Here is a 17,724-nt window from a genome sequence, read left to right on the forward strand (position 1 = left end):
CAATTGAGTGGAGGTTTTTATCGTTACATTCGCCTTATTCAACCCCTCCAATTCATTTAATTTCACAAACAGTCCCTTTATTATACCCGCCCTTTCTTTCTTCAGTCTAGCACCATGCTTAATCAATATTCCTCTTATAACACATTTCATTGCCTCCCATTGAATAGGGTTTGGAGTAGTGTCGTCCTGATGGTCGTTTATAAAATGTTTAATAGTAATAGTTATTTCCTCTTGGCATACTATATTTTTTAGCAAGTTATCATTCAATCTCCAATTTCCCATATTTCTATGTGTGTTTTCAATTTTTAATGACAAACATACCAGCGCATGGTCCGACCACAATATTGATTCTATCTCAATCTCTGGGGCACAATCCAATAGCTTCTGGTGTATCCAGACATGGTCTATCCAGCTATATGAATTATGTACCAAAGAGTGATAAGTAAAAACTTTTTTCATGGGATTCAATATTTGCCAACCATCCACCTGTCTCATATTATCCATTTTAGTTTTTAGTTTTTTTTAAAGCCCCTCCTATTGTGTGTGGTTTCCCAGTGGTGTCTAATTGATTGTCCAATATTAAGTTCATGTCTCCCATTACCATACTTTAGCCCACTCCAAATTTTTGAAATCTGGAGAGTGCCCATATACAAAACTTGTGTTGTCCCTTATTTGGTGCGTATATATTTGCAAGTGAATACATTTGGTTCATATAAAAAAAAATTCAAAAATATATATCTCCCTTTTTCATCTATAACTGTGTCTTTAACATCTAATCGTGCATTTTTGTGGATCCCTATTGATACCCCCTTTGCTTTCTTATCCGGGTTTGTGCTATGAATCCAAGTTGTGTAATTTTTATCTTTAATGACCGGATTTACCCCTGTTTTAAAGTGTGTCTCCTGTATACATAAAATATCCACTCTTTTCTTGTGAAAGTAATATAGAACCTGGGATCGTTTTTCTGGCACATTGAATCCTCTCACATTAAATGTTACCACTGTTAACCTATTCATTTAAATTTTACTTTTTGCTCCGGATACAGTATACATAAGACCTGTGTATTACATTTATACTTCCATACATTACTTTCACCATAACATTCATCTCCATTTATACCTTTGTTATGATCTTGCATGTAGGACAATTTCTTTAACCTCCTACACATACCACGCAAGAAAGTCCTATGAAATGGACTAATATGAGGTTTATAAGGGCCGAATAGCAGACCCCTAACACTCGGTCCCCCACAAGCCCGTATCCTTTACTTTTGTCTAGTGTTCTAGCCTTATATTTTATATTTCCACATGTCTTATTAAAATTAAAGTTGCCCCTCCCCCCCACCTGCCCCAGACATCCTATACTCCAGGAAAACAAAATGTTACTTTATATACTTGGACTGGTACCCCCTTTCTTTCATATAAACAGCTTATAGTCAGCATCTTTCCCCCCTTATAATTCCTTCAGTTCCTTTGTTTCTTCTTTTCCTTTATTCATTTCTTAGGAACTCCTCGGGGTCTAACTACTGTCCATCTTCTTTTTGTGGGTTCCTCCACCTTGTTTAAGTCAATTGGCCATTCCGGTAATTGTATTTGTGGTAGTTCCAATGTATCTAGAAATCTTGGTAAATCGTCTATTATCCTGAATATTGCTGTTTTCCCATTTCTGCTTGCTGTTGGAAAGGAAAGCCCCATCTGTATCTTATTTCCTTTTCTTGTAGGATTCCTAATACAGGTTTCAATGCCCTTCTGAGCGTCAGCGTTTGTTTTAAGAGATCCGGAAAGATGTTAATCTCCTGGCCATCATATATCATTGATTTCTTAACTCTAGCTGCTGACAGAATGGTTTATTTTTCAGTATAATAGTGTAGGCGACAAATAACATCTCTAGGCCTTGTGGATTATTTTCTGAGGTAGCCTGGTACTCTATAGACCTCATCTACTATCAACTCTCCTTCTGGGCTTCTATCCATTGTATCTTTCAGTATGGCCTTAGTTGTTAATAGCAGATTAGGACTCTCTATTGTCTCTGGAATTCTACGTATCCTAATATTATTGCGCCTGCTCCTGTTTTCCATAGCGTCTATTTTGTATATCATGTCTTGGAGCAGTGAGGAATGGCTATTGATAACTGTTGTATCTCCACTCTGGAAGTACATATATCCAACCTTTCCTCCAGGCCTCTCACACTTTCTCCTATACATGTGATATCTGCTTTTAAGTCCTTTATTTCTTCTTTATATGTCATTTCCAGTCTGGTGACGTACCTTTCCATATCCTCTTTATTTGGGAGTGATCTCAGACATTCCCCTATATCCTGGTGTCTTCCACCCTCTTGTTCCTTCTCCTGTGATTGCATATTCCCAGCTGTGGAGCTGCCTGCACTCTGCTCTATCTCCTTTTGCATCCCCTCTCTCCCCCTGGGTGGTGTTCCAGCATGTATTTCATCCTGTGTATGTATATGTACAGTTCCTTCCTGTATTATACAATCATGTCCCTTAGAGTTCCCTTTAGCGGGTGATATCAATGACCCTTGCTTATGGCCTCCCTCTAATGACAATCTCGGCCGAGTAACTGAGAAATAGGATCCAATCCTTGGCGTGGAGATTCTGTTCCTTGTTGTCATCTCTGGCGATATCTGCTGTATTGCAATCTGTGTCTTTTTCTGTTGCTGCTGTTTTTTTTCCTTTCCTCCCATCTGCCGTGTTATATAGTTCCAGTGAAGAGTGGGGGAACCTGGAGTTGTTCCACTAGTATTCCACTAGTGTTTAGTTTATGCCTCTGCGGTGTATACCCAAATGGGGATCCAGGGAGAAATTGTTGAATTGAAGGAGAGAGGGAGAGAGAAGGTCCAGGGTCCAGGGCTGAGGGAGAGTGCAGAGAGCTGAGAGCGAAGGGGAGACAACTCAGGGCTATGTAGGCGTCCCCAGCCGTTGATGGATACTCCAATGCCAGAGCAGGGGCGAGAGGGGACGGGAAGACAGCGTGGAGGAGTCGGCGTCTCCAGCCTTTGCTATTCCGTGACGTGTTGGGCTTGTGGGCGGGGTCTGAGTCCGACGTCCTACATCATCGGCAAGTCTCGGGAACGGAAGTTTTTTAATTTCCAATGTCACCAAGCATGAAGGCATTAAAGCAGATCTCCAGCTTTTCCTCCCTACTACAACAGATGCAATCTCTCTCTCTGTCAATACATCACAGCCTCAGGTCACTTTGGGGGGAATTTATCAGAACTGGTATAGACAGAATCTGGAGCAGTTTACTTTGGCAACCAGTCAGCTTCTCTTTTCAGTTTGGTCAGTTAGGCTTTGAAGAGTGAAGCGGATTGGTTGTCGTGTACAGCTGCTCCGGATTCTGTCTGCTCCAGTCTTGATAAATCCCACGTTTGTCTTTTACTTTCCTAGATGAGCTAAGTGCAGCAACAATAATCACAGCCCCGGTGCTTGTGTATATCATCCGATATCTAGAGCAGAATCATCATCAACAAATGGCAGGAAGAGGCCGCTGTCCAGAGACGGAGGGGAGACTTCCCCAAATACATGTAAGAAACACAAATGGCGGCTCCTTCACCTTGTGTCACACCATTTATCAGTCTTAGTACCTCTGTAGTGTCAGGGCTTGCCATAGGCACCACTGTTCTCTAAGGGTCAAAACCCATGTTACAATCTGGCCGTACAATCTCTGTACAATCAACTGTAGATCTACCAAATCTATGTAATATGAGGACCCGCTCAATCTGTCCAATCAATATGTATAAACTCAGGTAGGCCCTTGTACTACACACGTGTTGGTAGATCTAAAGGAGATTGTACAGTCAGATTGTAATGTGTGCAGTGCGCTTTAGATGAGTGGCACTTTTGTGGTGCCCGGGTGTGACTGTGGGCATGCACCCCCTTGTGTTGTCACTGACCACCCTGCATTTTCCCACACCCCCTTGTGTTGTCACCGACCACCCTGCATTGTCACACCCCTCTGTGTTGTCACATACCCCTTTGCAGCTAAAGTCGGGTATCTGTACAATGTGTAGGATTTACTGCAACAAAACTGATATTTTGTGTTTGAAAAAAAGCTCTTTGCTTCATTTTGTTTTTCTTTCCAACAATGTTATAGGCCACAAAAATGAGGTTCCTACACAAATTCTATTCTTGGCCCTTTGGATGTAGGGTGGTTTTTTAAGAGGCACCCACAAAATTAATACCAGGCCCTTCTGGTCTGAGATGGATTTTAAGGGGGGCACCACACAAACATAAAAGATGTGGGGTTCCCCCAAATTCATGCCGGGCTCCTCATGTCTTTTAACGTAGAAACCCCCCTAAAAAAAATTATGTGGGCTCCCCAAAATGTATTACCAGACCCTTTTCCAAGCAGCAGCCTGGCAGGCCAGGAAATGGGGAAGGTAAGAGAGTGTGACCTATAGAACAATCCTCTGCTTTCATGGAAGGGGTTTGGTCTCTGCACATGTGTATTCTGTTCCATCAATATCAGTATTAGCCAATCAGGAGCCAGAACACTCCCCTTCATGGAAATGGATGTGAAAAAAATAAACATTAAGTGAACAGAGGATCTGATTTTTTTTATCTCTGTTGCGTTGTAATATGGTTAAAGATACTGTATCAGTAAATGGCCAGTCTTATTTTTTTTCCAGAAAACAAACTTTATTTTACTTAAATAATTTTGTATAAATATAAAATTTTTATTTCTGTATATTACTTTACAACTTATATTTAATACCGTGTTCTTCTATACGTGTGCGTGCGTGCTGCATGCTCGGCTGTCTAATAATTCTTTGTGTTTTTCTGTTGCTTATTGTCTGGATTATAGTATTTTTTCTGTAAATATTTTCTTGCACCATTTTTTCTTTTCTTTCATTAAAATAATATTTGAATCGAGTCTCTGAATAATTTAATCAGAAATTAAAAAACCTTTTGCCTCTCTGAAAAATCTACTGCATTAAAAACTCGGTTACAATCCTGTCTGGATGACAAGTGACAGACATTTTTTTTAAAAAGGCAGTTGCTGTTAATGGTGCATGGTTCAGTTAAAGCAAGTGGCGATGGCTAATGTGTATCTGTGTTTTAAGAAGGAGCACGCTGATGGTAGGAAAAAAGATAAAAGATAGACACAACTCATCACTGTGCTGCTTCTCCTTTCACTGTCTAGTCACAGGCTGCGGATGGGTCCAGGGCCGGACTGGGACACAAAATAGGCCCGGGCATTTTGGACTGAGCAGCCCAATCACATGACCCAGTCCATGGCAGGAAGTAAGTGGGTTGTATAATGCTGGCTCTCAGGCTGAGGACATCTAGTGGTGGGAAAGAAGTAATGCAGGGGGCAGCTCTAGACTGAAGGTGAGTATTGTAACAAAAGCTGCTTTTTAATTTTATCTTTGAATTGGCTAATAAAAGAGTTTTGCTTGAACATTCTTCTCTTCTTCTATGGTATGATGAATAATAAGCTGACAGACAGATCCTGCCTCGACCTGGCATCTGAAATAAGAAATAACCAGACACTGAGGACACTGAACCTGTCTGCAGGGCCGGTGCAAGGATTTTTGCCTACACTGGCGAAGGTGAATTTTTCTGCCCCCCCACACCTCCACGATGCCACCCCAGCATCCCCATAAATGTTATTTGTGCTCTATTAAGCTATAGTGGCTCTCGCTGTAGCGTATGTGGCGATACCTAACATGTATAACGCAATCAACATTTTCGGATGTAGGCTCACAAGCTGCCTACTTTTCCAAGCAGCGCCTGCCCTGATGACATAACACAAAATTCTATGTAGCATTATACAGAAGTACAGAGAACCGCAAAATATGTTGAGCAGGACCATAAATTAAAACTAACCGCATTCCCTATTCACTAACACTATTCACTAACACTAACTGCACTTCCTAGTCACTAACACTATATGGACTCTGGGTTCAGGAATGCGCTGGACTCTGGAACCACCTGAGATCCTGCAGAGCCCACCATAGACCCCCACACATAGCTGAGAGTACACCATAGATCCAGCACAGCCCACCCGAGACTCTCTATAGTGGGCTCTGCAGGGTCTCAGGTGGGCTGGTCAGGGTCTCTTTCCCTGCACCTCCTCCCAGCTCCTCTTACCTGCCGCTGCTGGGGCCCGGCCTTCTCCACGTCCTCCCCTGTCACCTCTGCCATGCCGCCCCTAAGGGTCTGGTATGAATTGGGGGGGAACCTCACACTTTTTTTTTTCCTCTTCTACAGACTAAAAAAAAATAAAAAAACATTTTTTAAATGTAATTTTGCTGCAACTAAATTTCGTCCAGACTACTGCTAACGAATCTCGGAATCGGAAATTTGGATTAGTTTGCATTCGTTTTACCTGTAATTCGGAATTCGGACACATCCGAATGTCCGAATTTCCCAAAATTTCATCCGAATTTTGTTTCGGAACGAATCGCACATGTCTAATGTTTATAACTAGAAGAATATTAAGAAATAAAAAATATGAGGCGAGCACTTTGCAATTAAAAGCAATAACCAAACTGAAATAAGAAGAACCGTGAAAATAAAAACCGTATACTAAAAGAAATGATTCATGACTGTAGTAGTCTCTTCAATTACAAAATTTAACAAATTATTAAAGTTACATTGTTTAATTTAAGAAACTACAGTCATGAATCATTTATTTAAGTTAAAGGAGAACTATGAGGTGAGTGCTTTTCACTCACCTCATAGTTCTAGCCGACCTGTGACAATGGGACTGTCACAGGTCGGCTCAGTAGATCGGGAAGTGAGCGAACACATACCGGCGTTCGCTCACCTCTCGATCCTGTCACGGCTCTCTGCCGTGACAGGGGAGGGGCTGGATTCCCCCCTCCCCGCTCCGATCCGCCAGCGCTGACTGGCGGAACGGACGGGGGAGGGGGCGGGTACAGCTGGCTCTGCCTCTAGATAGGCAGAGCCAGCTGTCACTCACGCAGCTGGGCGGATCCCGGCACAATTGTCGGGATCCACTTCAGCTGCGGCGTCTCAGTATACCGCGAGCTGTAGCTTGCGGTATACTGAGCCTAGGGTGGCAGGAGGACGCTAGTTTGTGTCCTCCTGTTACCCTAAGGAGAACCATGGGGAAAAACCTTAACCCCATAGTTCTACTTTAAATAGATCACCTCTCCCCAAACTTTCTTTTTTTTTTCCTTAAACATTTATTAGCAGAAAAGAATAATAGCCTCGGATCTAGTAAAGTAGCGATGTAGTATGGTGGGTTTCGCACTGTCAGACAGTCACTTCTGGAAAGCAGCAAGCAACGCGCTCTTCATAGTTTTAATACCATGGTGCTCATCCACTTCTTTTGTTAACATTCGCTGTAGCACGGTGACTTACATCTGAGGCCAAAGCATCTGAAGAACTCACTAGGCGAGTCAATTCTTCAAAGGAAGCTAAGATATTCAGCATCTTTTCCATGAGATTCCACATGTTTGCAGTGACTGGGAGCTCAGGCTCGGACACATACACTGCAATGGCCCGCTTCTGTTCAATCAGAGACGGCAGCATGTAAAAACGTGCTATTCCAGAGAGTCTACACATCCTGTTGGAGTCTTTTAACCGGTTGACCTAGCTGGATCTGAATATCCTGTAGGCGAGAATATGCCAGGTGTGAATGTTTAAAGTGGCCAACTAGTCTGCGACCGACCCCCAACGCTGCGTTGTGATAATAGACCCTCTGAGATAGCCAGCTGCAGCGTTTGGGCCAAACAGGAAATACTTGGAAGTCCAGCAACATCCATGCCTTTGATCATATTTCTGGCATTGTCACAGACCACAACATGGACAGAACCTTTTGGAATTGCCCAAGTCTGAGGCATTTCCTCAAGTATACTAGCAATAGCTCAGCCTGTGTGAGAGCCTTGAAATGTTTTGGCATGGAGCAGAGTAAAATTGTCATCTATCCATTGGGCGGTTAAGCTGATGACCGACACAGGACTCCCACTACTGCCCCAAATGTCCGTAGTGAAGCTAATCGCCTTTACGTCCTGCTGCAACATGTTGGACTCACCATGTCATGTATCTTTGGTAAGACGACATCTGTAACATAGTGGCGACTAGGCAACTCATGCCTCGGCTCCAAAACATTACAAAGTCGCCGAAAACCCACGTTCTCAAGTATAGAAAGTGTATTAAATTAAAGTATTAAAAGGACTCGGTTTTGAACCTTCTCTTGATAATATTGCAGAACAAAGTTTGCAGTCTGCCATGCTTGGGTCGCTCTCATTGATTGTAAAATACTTCCACACTGCTGACATGTTGTCGGTGTTTTCGTGGCTCCAATATATCTCTCCACCTTGGGAAAGAAATACTTATATGAAATTATTAGTTATAGTTTATCTACAAAAAATCATAAAATATATAAATAAATGGTTTCAAATGGTTTTGATGGACCTGTGTCTTTATTCAACCTCAAATACTATGTAACTCAATAAACTATGATGACACTAATGTGAAGGATGTCCGGGCTGAGATTTGTAGTCCCTCTAAAGCTTGGAGTCAGTGGTGGTGTGCCAGGGCCACGGTAGTTCTGTCACTGACTCCAAGCTGTAGAGGGACTACAAATGTCAGCAATACATTGTACAGCAGTGCAGAAAACCACCAGCTATAGAGAACTACAGATACCATCAACGCAAAATACAACAATGCAGAACACCACCAGCAATAGAGAACTACAGATCCCATCAATACAACATATAACAATGCAGAACACCACCAGCAATGGGAAATGGCAACCGGCAACAGAGAACTACAGATCCCATCAATACAATATATAACAATGCAGAACACCACCAGCAATGGGAAATGGCAACCAGCAGTAGAGAACTACAGATCCCATCAATATATAACAATGCAGAACACCACCAACAATAGAGAACTACAGATACCATCAATACAATATACAACAATGCAGAACACCACCAGCAATGGGAAATGGCAACCGGCAATAGAGAACTACAAATCCCATCAATACAATATATAACAATGCAGAACACCACCAGCAATGGGAAATGGCAACCAGCAGTAGAGAACTACAGATCCCATCAATATATAACAATGCAGAACACCACCAACAATAGAGAACTACAGATACCATCAATACAATATACAACAATGCAGAACACCACCAGCAATGGGAAATGGCAACCGGCAATAGAGAACTACAAATCCCATCAATACAATATATAACAATGCAGAACACCACCAGCAATGGGAAATGGCAACCAGCAGTAGAGAACTACAGATCCCATCAATATATAACAATGCAGAACACCACCAGCAATGGGAAATGGCAACCAGCAATAGAGAACTACAGATCCCATCAATACAATATATAACAATGCAGAACACCACCAGCAATGGATGCGATTTGTAGTCCTCTACAGCTGGTTGCCATTCTCCATTGCTGCATGTATAATCTCTTACTGTGCCATACACCGAAAATAGAATAGGCAGCCGCAGTACATAATAAAAGTTTACCTGCTCTCAGGAGGGTATGGCTTGGGGGGTGCGAGCTCCAGAAGGGATGCAACTCTGTGAGGTTCAGTCAGGAGAAGTTGTCCACCCTGTTATATAAAATAAATGTAAAGTCACCTCCTGATCGGTGGTACAAAATGCCACAGAGCACTCAAAAAACTGACATCATACAATTAACAAAACTAGTATAGTACATCACTTTATTTAAACATAATGAAACTTACCAATCACCTGTTTGTGCGCAGAGTCGGTGCCAGGTCTTCTGCCGGCCTTCTGATAGTCGGTGCTGTGTGGGGAGTCGGTGCACGGTCTCTCTGGTGACCTTGTGGTAGTCAATAATAAAACAAAAGAGGGCACTGTGTAAGCGGGAAACTGCTAATATAGCACCAACAAATTGAAATGGTAAATCCGCCCCTGCGTAGGCAACTTTAGCACTAAAGCTGTAGTGAAACTACAAATCCAATCATGCATCTTCCTCTGGGATCATTAAACCTATTCATGTTAGCAGGGGAGAATTGTAAATCTATTGCTGCAGTGCACAGGAAGTGTGTACTCTATATGAAGTACATATAGTGTACACTGCATGAATAGATTTAAAATTCTGCCCTGCTAACATGAAGGGGTTAAATGATCCATAGTACCACTACATGTTATGTACTATTATGTACTATGGATCATGATTTAACCTATTCATGTTAGCAGGGGAGAATTGTAAATCTATTGCTGCAGTGCACGGGAAGTGTGTACTGTATACGTACTACATATAGAGTACACTGCAGCAATAGATTTACAATTGTCACAGGAGGATGATGAGTGTGGATGCATGTGCAAGAGGAGGATGTGTGCAGACACATGTGCACGAGGAGGATATGTGCAGACGCATGTGATGGCGGACGGTGAGTGTGAAGAACAGTAGAAAGGCATCATGGCACACTCACAAACCAGCATGTAAAACAACTTGTCTCACCACTAAGGACAATGACAGAGGTTTGGATACACGTCTTCTGCAAAGGATGTGTAAGCCGCACTGCCGCGCCAAGGCACCTCAGAGTCAGTGGTGGTGTGCCAGGGCCACGGTAGTTCTGTCACTGACTCCAAGCTGTAGAGGGACTACAAATGTCAGCAATACATTGTACAGCAGTGCAGAAAACCACCAGCTATAGAGAACTACAGATACCATCAACGCAAAATACAACAATGCAGAACACCACCAGCAATAGAGAACTACAGATCCCATCAATATATAACAATGCAGAACACCACCAGCAATAGAGAACTACAGATCCCATCAATACAATATATAACAATGCAGAACACCACCAGCAATGGATGCGATTTGTAGTCCTCTACAGCTGGTTGCCATTCTCCATTGCTGCATGTATAATCTCTTACTGTGCCATACACCGAAAATAGAATAGGCAGCCGCAGTACATAATAAAAGTTTACCTGCTCTCAGGAGGGTATGGCTTGGGGGGTGCGAGCTCCAGAAGGGATGCAACTCTGTGAGGTTCAGTCAGGAGAAGTTGTCCACCCTGTTATATAAAATAAATGTAAAGTCACCTCCTGATCGGTGGTACAAAATGCCACAGAGCACTCAAAAAACTGACATCATACAATTAACAAAACTAGTATAGTACATCACTTTATTTAAACATAATGAAACTTACCAATCACCTGTTTGTGCGCAGAGTCGGTGCCAGGTCTTCTGCCGGCCTTCTGATAGTCGGTGCTGTGTGGGGAGTCGGTGCACGGTCTCTCTGGTGACCTTGTGGTAGTCAATAATAAAACAAAAGAGGGCACTGTGTAAGCGGGAAACTGCTAATATAGCACCAACAAATTGAAATGGTAAATCCGCCCCTGCGTAGGCAACTTTAGCACTAAAGCTGTAGTGAAACTACAAATCCAATCATGCATCTTCCTCTGGGATCATTAAACCTATTCATGTTAGCAGGGGAGAATTGTAAATCTATTGCTGCAGTGCACAGGAAGTGTGTACTCTATATGAAGTACATATAGTGTACACTGCATGAATAGATTTAAAATTCTGCCCTGCTAACATGAAGGGGTTAAATGATCCATAGTACCACTACATGTTATGTACTATTATGTACTATGGATCATGATTTAACCTATTCATGTTAGCAGGGGAGAATTGTAAATCTATTGCTGCAGTGCACGGGAAGTGTGTACTGTATACGTACTACATATAGAGTACACTGCAGCAATAGATTTACAATTGTCACAGGAGGATGATGAGTGTGGATGCATGTGCAAGAGGAGGATGTGTGCAGACACATGTGCACGAGGAGGATATGTGCAGACGCATGTGATGGCGGACGGTGAGTGTGAAGAACAGTAGAAAGGCATCATGGCACACTCACAAACCAGCATGTAAAACAACTTGTCTCACCAAGTCATTGTCATTTATCATTGTCTCTGTCATTGTCCTTAGTGGTGAGACAAGTTGTTTTACATGCTGGTTTGTGAGTGTGCCATGATGCCTTTCTACTGTTCTACTGTTCAAAGCCCATTTCGTGTGCACCTTACTGTATAACTGGTAACAAATTGTTGAGTGCGTTTGTCGTTTGTTTTGCTTTACCGGGACGGTGAGTGTGGACGCATGTGGAGGAGGGTGAGTGCAGACGCATGTGCAGGAGGGGGATGTGTGCGGACGCATGTTCAGAAAGGGGATGTGTGCTGACATGTGCAGGAGGAGGATATGTGCAGACGCATGTGATGGCGGACGGTGAGTGGACGCATGTGGAGGAGGGTGAGTGCAGACGCATGTGCAGGAGGAGGCTGTGTGCGGACACATGTGCAGGAGGATGTGTGCAGACGCATGTGCAGGAGGATGTGTGCAGACGCATGTGCAGGAGGACGAGGGCATGTGCAGGAGGATGTGTGCAGACGCATGTGCAGGAGGATGTGTGCAGACGCATGTGCAGGAGGATGTGTGCAGACGCATGTGCAGGAGGATGTGTGCAGACGCATGTGCAGAAGGAGGATGTGTGCAGACGCATGTGCAGGAGGAGGATGTGTGCAGACGCATGTGCAAGAGGAGGATGTGTGCGGACGCATGTGCAAGAGGAGGATGTGTGCAGACGCATGTGCAGGAGGATGTGTGCAGACGCATGTGCAGGAGGACGATGTGTGCGGACACATGTGCAGAAGGACGATGTGTGCGGACACATGTGCAGGAGGACGATGTGTGCGGACGCATGTGCAGGAGGATGTGTGCGGACACCTGCGGGGAGAGGAGGAGACACACTGTAAGTGAACGCACACAGCCGGGAGCGTGCACGTCGGGCAGACTCCATGGGACAGGAAGAGACAGGAGTCTACGCTGGATCAGAGACAGGTGTTTTATCGAAAGTTCCAACTCCTCGAATTCTCCAACTGCCTGACTTCCGCTTTAGTTAGAAATAAGAGGTTTGGCCAAGAAAGTTCTTCTGCACGAGCGCCAGCCGCGGCATTTCCCTATATACATACAGCACAGCAATAAAGTATTAAAATGAACAAGGATCACAGTAATCCAGCACGTTATTTATCTCAGGTGCCTCAAGCGGCGGCCATATTGAATGGGGCACGTGAGATTAATAACGTGCTGGATTAGTGTGATCCTAGTTCATTTTATTACTTCATTGCTGTGCCGCAGCTGGCGCTCGTGCAGAAGAGCTTTCTTGGCCAAACCTCTTAGTTCTAACGAAAGCGGAAGTCAGGCAGTTGGAGAACTCAATAAGTTGGAACTTTCGATAGAACACCGGCACCAGCACTGGAGGGACTGCTGGATACAAGTGGAAGGAAGAAGATGATGGGATCCGGAGGTAGGGTTGCCACCTGTCCAGGATTCACCCGGACAGTCTGGGTTTTGAATGCTGTGTCCAGGTTTCATGGCTGCAGAAACCCGGACACGAGATGTCAGGCAGACAGGGGCAACCAGAATTAAGATAGGGGCTACTGCCCCCCCATTGAAAATGGTCTCAACTGTGATATTTACATATGAATGGGCGGCGCTATTTACATATTTGTAAGCCATGGCTCATTCTCCCCAAAAAATGTCTGCACGTCGCTAGAGTGTTCGGGTTTCGCTTGAAGAAAAGGTGGCAACCCTATCCGGAGGCGTCACTTAGGGGGAAGTCCTTACAACAGCATTGGGGGAATGTGAGACTCTGTAACATGTCCAGTTGTCAGTCTATAGTACAGAATACATTTATTGGCCTGGTTTGGTCACTTGCTTTGTTGTCAGTGTTCTCTTTCAGTGTTTCAGGGATCCAGTCAGTGCTCTCTGTACTACATAATACATCACATTGTTTGGATTTGTACAGACATCGCATCTTTTTGTTCTAAGTCCAACAACACAGACAGAAGCTGGTACATCCAAACACAAGCAAAGTAACCTGAGGACTACAGACTCACACCCCTCTATTATTGAGAATAGGAAGAGTTAGGTTCTGTAGTCCTGTCTTGTTTCTGTTGTCCTGCTACGGAAGGGTGAGTGCGTGTTGTCATCCTTGTTACTGGATCACCAGGTGATAATAAAGGAGAAGAAGCTTGATAAAAGAGAATGTTAGTTCTAGGCCCGGTTCACACTTCGGCGTCAGCGTTACAGCGCACTTTCATGCACGTTTTAGCGCATTGTCTTTAATAATTAAGTGCGTTTTTTAGCTGTGTGTTGGTGAGGCATCCAATGAGAAGCTGTTCCATCCGTGACATCATTCCCGTTCCTATTTTGGGGGTGTCAATGTCAGAGGGGAGAGGACTTGGTATTGGGGTCTGCTGGAATGTGTACACGTGGCGGCAGAGGTAGTTATCTCTGTACTAGTTCTACAGCAGAGAAGGGGGAGATTCTGGGTCCATCCGGTGATGGCAAACCAATAACAACATGGCCACTTCTGGGCCGTGTATAACAATCTCCGTGGCCATGAGGAGACATTGTTCCAGTAGACCCGCATGTCCCTGACAAGGGGAGTGCACATGCTGTCCTTTTTTGGCATTTGTCAGCTTGTACATGTGTCAGTGATTCCATCCTGAGTGACAATCATGGCCGTGTATCTAACGTGGAGCAGATAGATTCTGAAGCAGTTGTCAATAGCAACAATCTGGAAAACGAAGTGAAAGGGAAAAACTGATTGTTCACCACCGGCCACTGCTCCACATGCTGTCTGCTCCGCCCCCCATTGACCATCCTAGTTTGGATGAGCTCCTGGGGGTCCTGTCCAATCATCTTCAGTGTCAGGACACCTTTTACTGGGACAGTATTCCAGCGGTGGAAAGACTCCTCATCCCTTTGTGGGAAGTAGCTTTTCCTGGGATCCCATGACCCCGGGGCAATTTGTCAAAAGTCAGGATTACAGAATTGGGAGCAGTTGTCCGTGTCCAGGGCAGCCAATCAGCATTTCACTTCCATTTGGTAAGGTAGTCAATAGAAAGAAAGAAACTGATTGGTTCCCAAAGGCAACTGCTCCTGATTCTGGGAGCTCAGCTATGGAGATATAAAGATAACCAACAAAGGCCGGATTTCCTCGGAGGACCAGCCACACTTTGATGAAGAGTCTGATAAATGTGCCGGAATCAGCACTAAACAATGTCATAAATCTGGATATTGGGGGGATGTGAAACTTGAGTCATGATGCCGCATCGCCTCGTACGTTCCCATGGTGGAAGACCCAGGTAGAACAGTGATTGTGGAAGGGGTAGGTGACCGGCTATGAGAGGGGTGTGGATATGGTGATCCGGCATGGGGAGGCCAGTGTAGGGAGACCGATGAAAACGGCAACTTGAGTCATGATGCTGCATCTCCTCCTACGTTCCCATGGTGGAAGACCCAGTTAGAACAGTGATTGGAGAAGGGGTATGTGACTTGCTGATTTGGCTGTTCGCTTGCCGAGTGCCCCACAAGACACTATGCACCGCACAGTGCCTGGTAGCCCTGATTGGTTAAAGCCTTGTGCCTGACCACAGGTGCAAGACTTTGCCCAATCAGGGCACAGTACTCTGTAAGAGCCATGATTGAGCAAAGTCATGATGACTTTGCCCAATCATGGCTCACCTGTCAGATGCCGTGCAACTGTTAACAGTTGGGAGGAGCTAGCTGCCACCGCTAGTTCCGCCCAATTGTTTATATGTTTCCGTCATCTGCCAAATTGCCCTTCTGTGGTGGAAGTTTGTCGCGAGCGGATGGGGTTGGCGTTTGTCTTTTTAAATTATTTCTATTTATTTTTTCTTGTTTTATTTTTTATTTCGTCGAGGCATCGTCGCCGTGGACAACGCTGGACGTCGTGATTGATCCTGGATTACGTCGGTGGATTAAGTCTGGCTTTTTAAAAAAGATTTGTATTTAACCATTTTGTGAATGGCAGGGGTACAAGTACCCCTTACTCATTCACAAGGGGCGGGCCGCATCTGGGTGCCCCTTTATTAAAGGGCTACCCTGATGTGAATAAGCCCCCTGCCCGTACCCCCACAACCAACGCCCCAGGGCTTGTGGGGAAGAGGCCCTTGTCTCCATCGGCACGGGGACAAGGTGCTTTTCCAGGGGCCCATTACCGAGGACATGCGGCCTGGTATGGGAGGGAGGGGTGCGCTCGGTAAGATGACCAGTACAGACTAAAATGACTAAAGAAACCCCCAAAAATTAAGTTAATGTTTCATTAACCACTTAAAGACCAGGTGTTTCACCCCCTTCCTGGCCAGGCCATTTTTCAGTGTTCAGCGCTGCGGTATTTTGACTGATGTTTATTCAGTCATGTAACAACTGTACTGCAACAAATTTTATACCATTTTTGGGGGCAGATAGAGCTCTCTTTTGGTGATATTTAATCATCACCGGGGGGTTTTATTTTTTACTATACAACAGAAAAAGTACCCTAAATTTTGAAAAAAAAAAAAAAAAACCTGTTTCCCTATAAAATGTTATGAAACATTTATTATCACCTCAATTTTTTGGTAAAATATAAAAAGACGGGGTCACGTCGGGTGAATAGACACCAAACATGTCAAGCTTTAAAATTGTGCACGCCCGAAAAATTGCAGAAAATGACCACACCAAAAATCGGCCATAGGCGGCGCTTTAAAAGATTTTACCACTCATCAGTTTAGTGTTATCAGTAATTAATGGCCCTAAAATTGTTGCTCTCATTCCGACGGTTGCGGCGATATGTAACATGTGCGGCTTAATGGGCGCAATCGTCGTTTTCGCACATTGGCGCACTCGACGCATGTTTGCAAGTGTATGTGGGGGGGGCGAGGGACTTTAAAAACAATTTGTTATTTTATATATATTTTTTTATTTGCGACTTTTTTTAGCTTCTTTAGCAGGTCCTCTTTATGGAGAAATCTGGGGTCTCCAACACCGCTGATGTCACCTAGGGACCCCCAGAGAATCAGCTTCATCTGCTTCTCTCCGGCATCTGTAACCGGAGAGTGACACTGAATGTAGGAAGTGATGTAAATGCATTCGGGGACAGCAGAGGAGAGAAAAGGGAGATTGTGTACTGATCTCCCTTTGATCTCCAAAGACAGCGTCGCCGTGCTGGTCCCAGCCACACGGGCACAGCGCATCTCAGGACCGGCAGCGGCGACGCCATTGGAGGTACAGGGAGGGCCGCACATCCACAGCCAGTACAAGCAATCGGGCATCTCTAGAGACGCCTGATCACTTGCATGTAAACAGCTATCGATGGCTGTTTAAATGCTCACAAGGCCAGGAACGGGGTCTAAACACCTGGTCTTGAAGTGGTTAAGACCCCCTCCCGTTCCTGTAAGTCTCCTGTCCGGCTGTTCACAAACGGCCATGGACGGGAGGTGGTTAAAGAACCCCCTACAAATTGATCCAAATCAAAAATAAAAATATTTAGATTGATCCGACCCAAAAAGAAAAATTTGAATTAATCTGAATTCCAAACAACAAACTGAAATCGAATTTTGAATCCAAAATCTGAAAAAAAAAAATTTGAATCGATATGAAACAAAACACATTTGGAGCCTTTACATGTGTACTGCAGGCTTGTGACAAAGTCTATAGACACGGGGACAAGTCAGAGACAATTCTCCTCATGAAGACATTTAGGAATAAAACATAAACAAGGAGAATAATTCTGTCACTGTGTGTACTAGAGATCAGGGAGGTGACAGTTTACAAGACACTGCTGATGATGATTCTTATGGGAACCAAATTGGTAAATTCCCCCTATGTGAGGGGTAAAATGTCATCAATACATACAAATTTTCAGCTGAACCTG

At 44.2% G+C, this 17,724-nt stretch overlaps 1 protein-coding gene across 1 annotated transcript in view; it reads left to right on the plus strand.

Moving 5' to 3' along the window:
• The first annotated feature begins 12,447 nt into the window (after nt 1-12,447).
• Nucleotides 12,448-17,724, plus strand: part of LOC108796618 (NACHT, LRR and PYD domains-containing protein 3-like) — a 36,051-nt gene continuing 30,774 nt past the window's right edge. Inside the window, exon 1 of the mRNA XM_018568119.1 lies at nt 12,448-12,753. Coding sequence (XP_018423621.1) covers nt 12,448-12,753 — 306 coding nt within the window. The remainder of the gene's footprint in view (nt 12,754-17,724) is intronic.

The sequence above is a fragment of the Nanorana parkeri genome, unplaced genomic scaffold, assembly GCF_000935625.1.
Source record: "Nanorana parkeri isolate BGI_ZX_2015 unplaced genomic scaffold, ASM93562v1 scaffold1141, whole genome shotgun sequence".
Lineage (NCBI taxonomy): Eukaryota > Metazoa > Chordata > Amphibia > Anura > Dicroglossidae > Nanorana > Nanorana parkeri.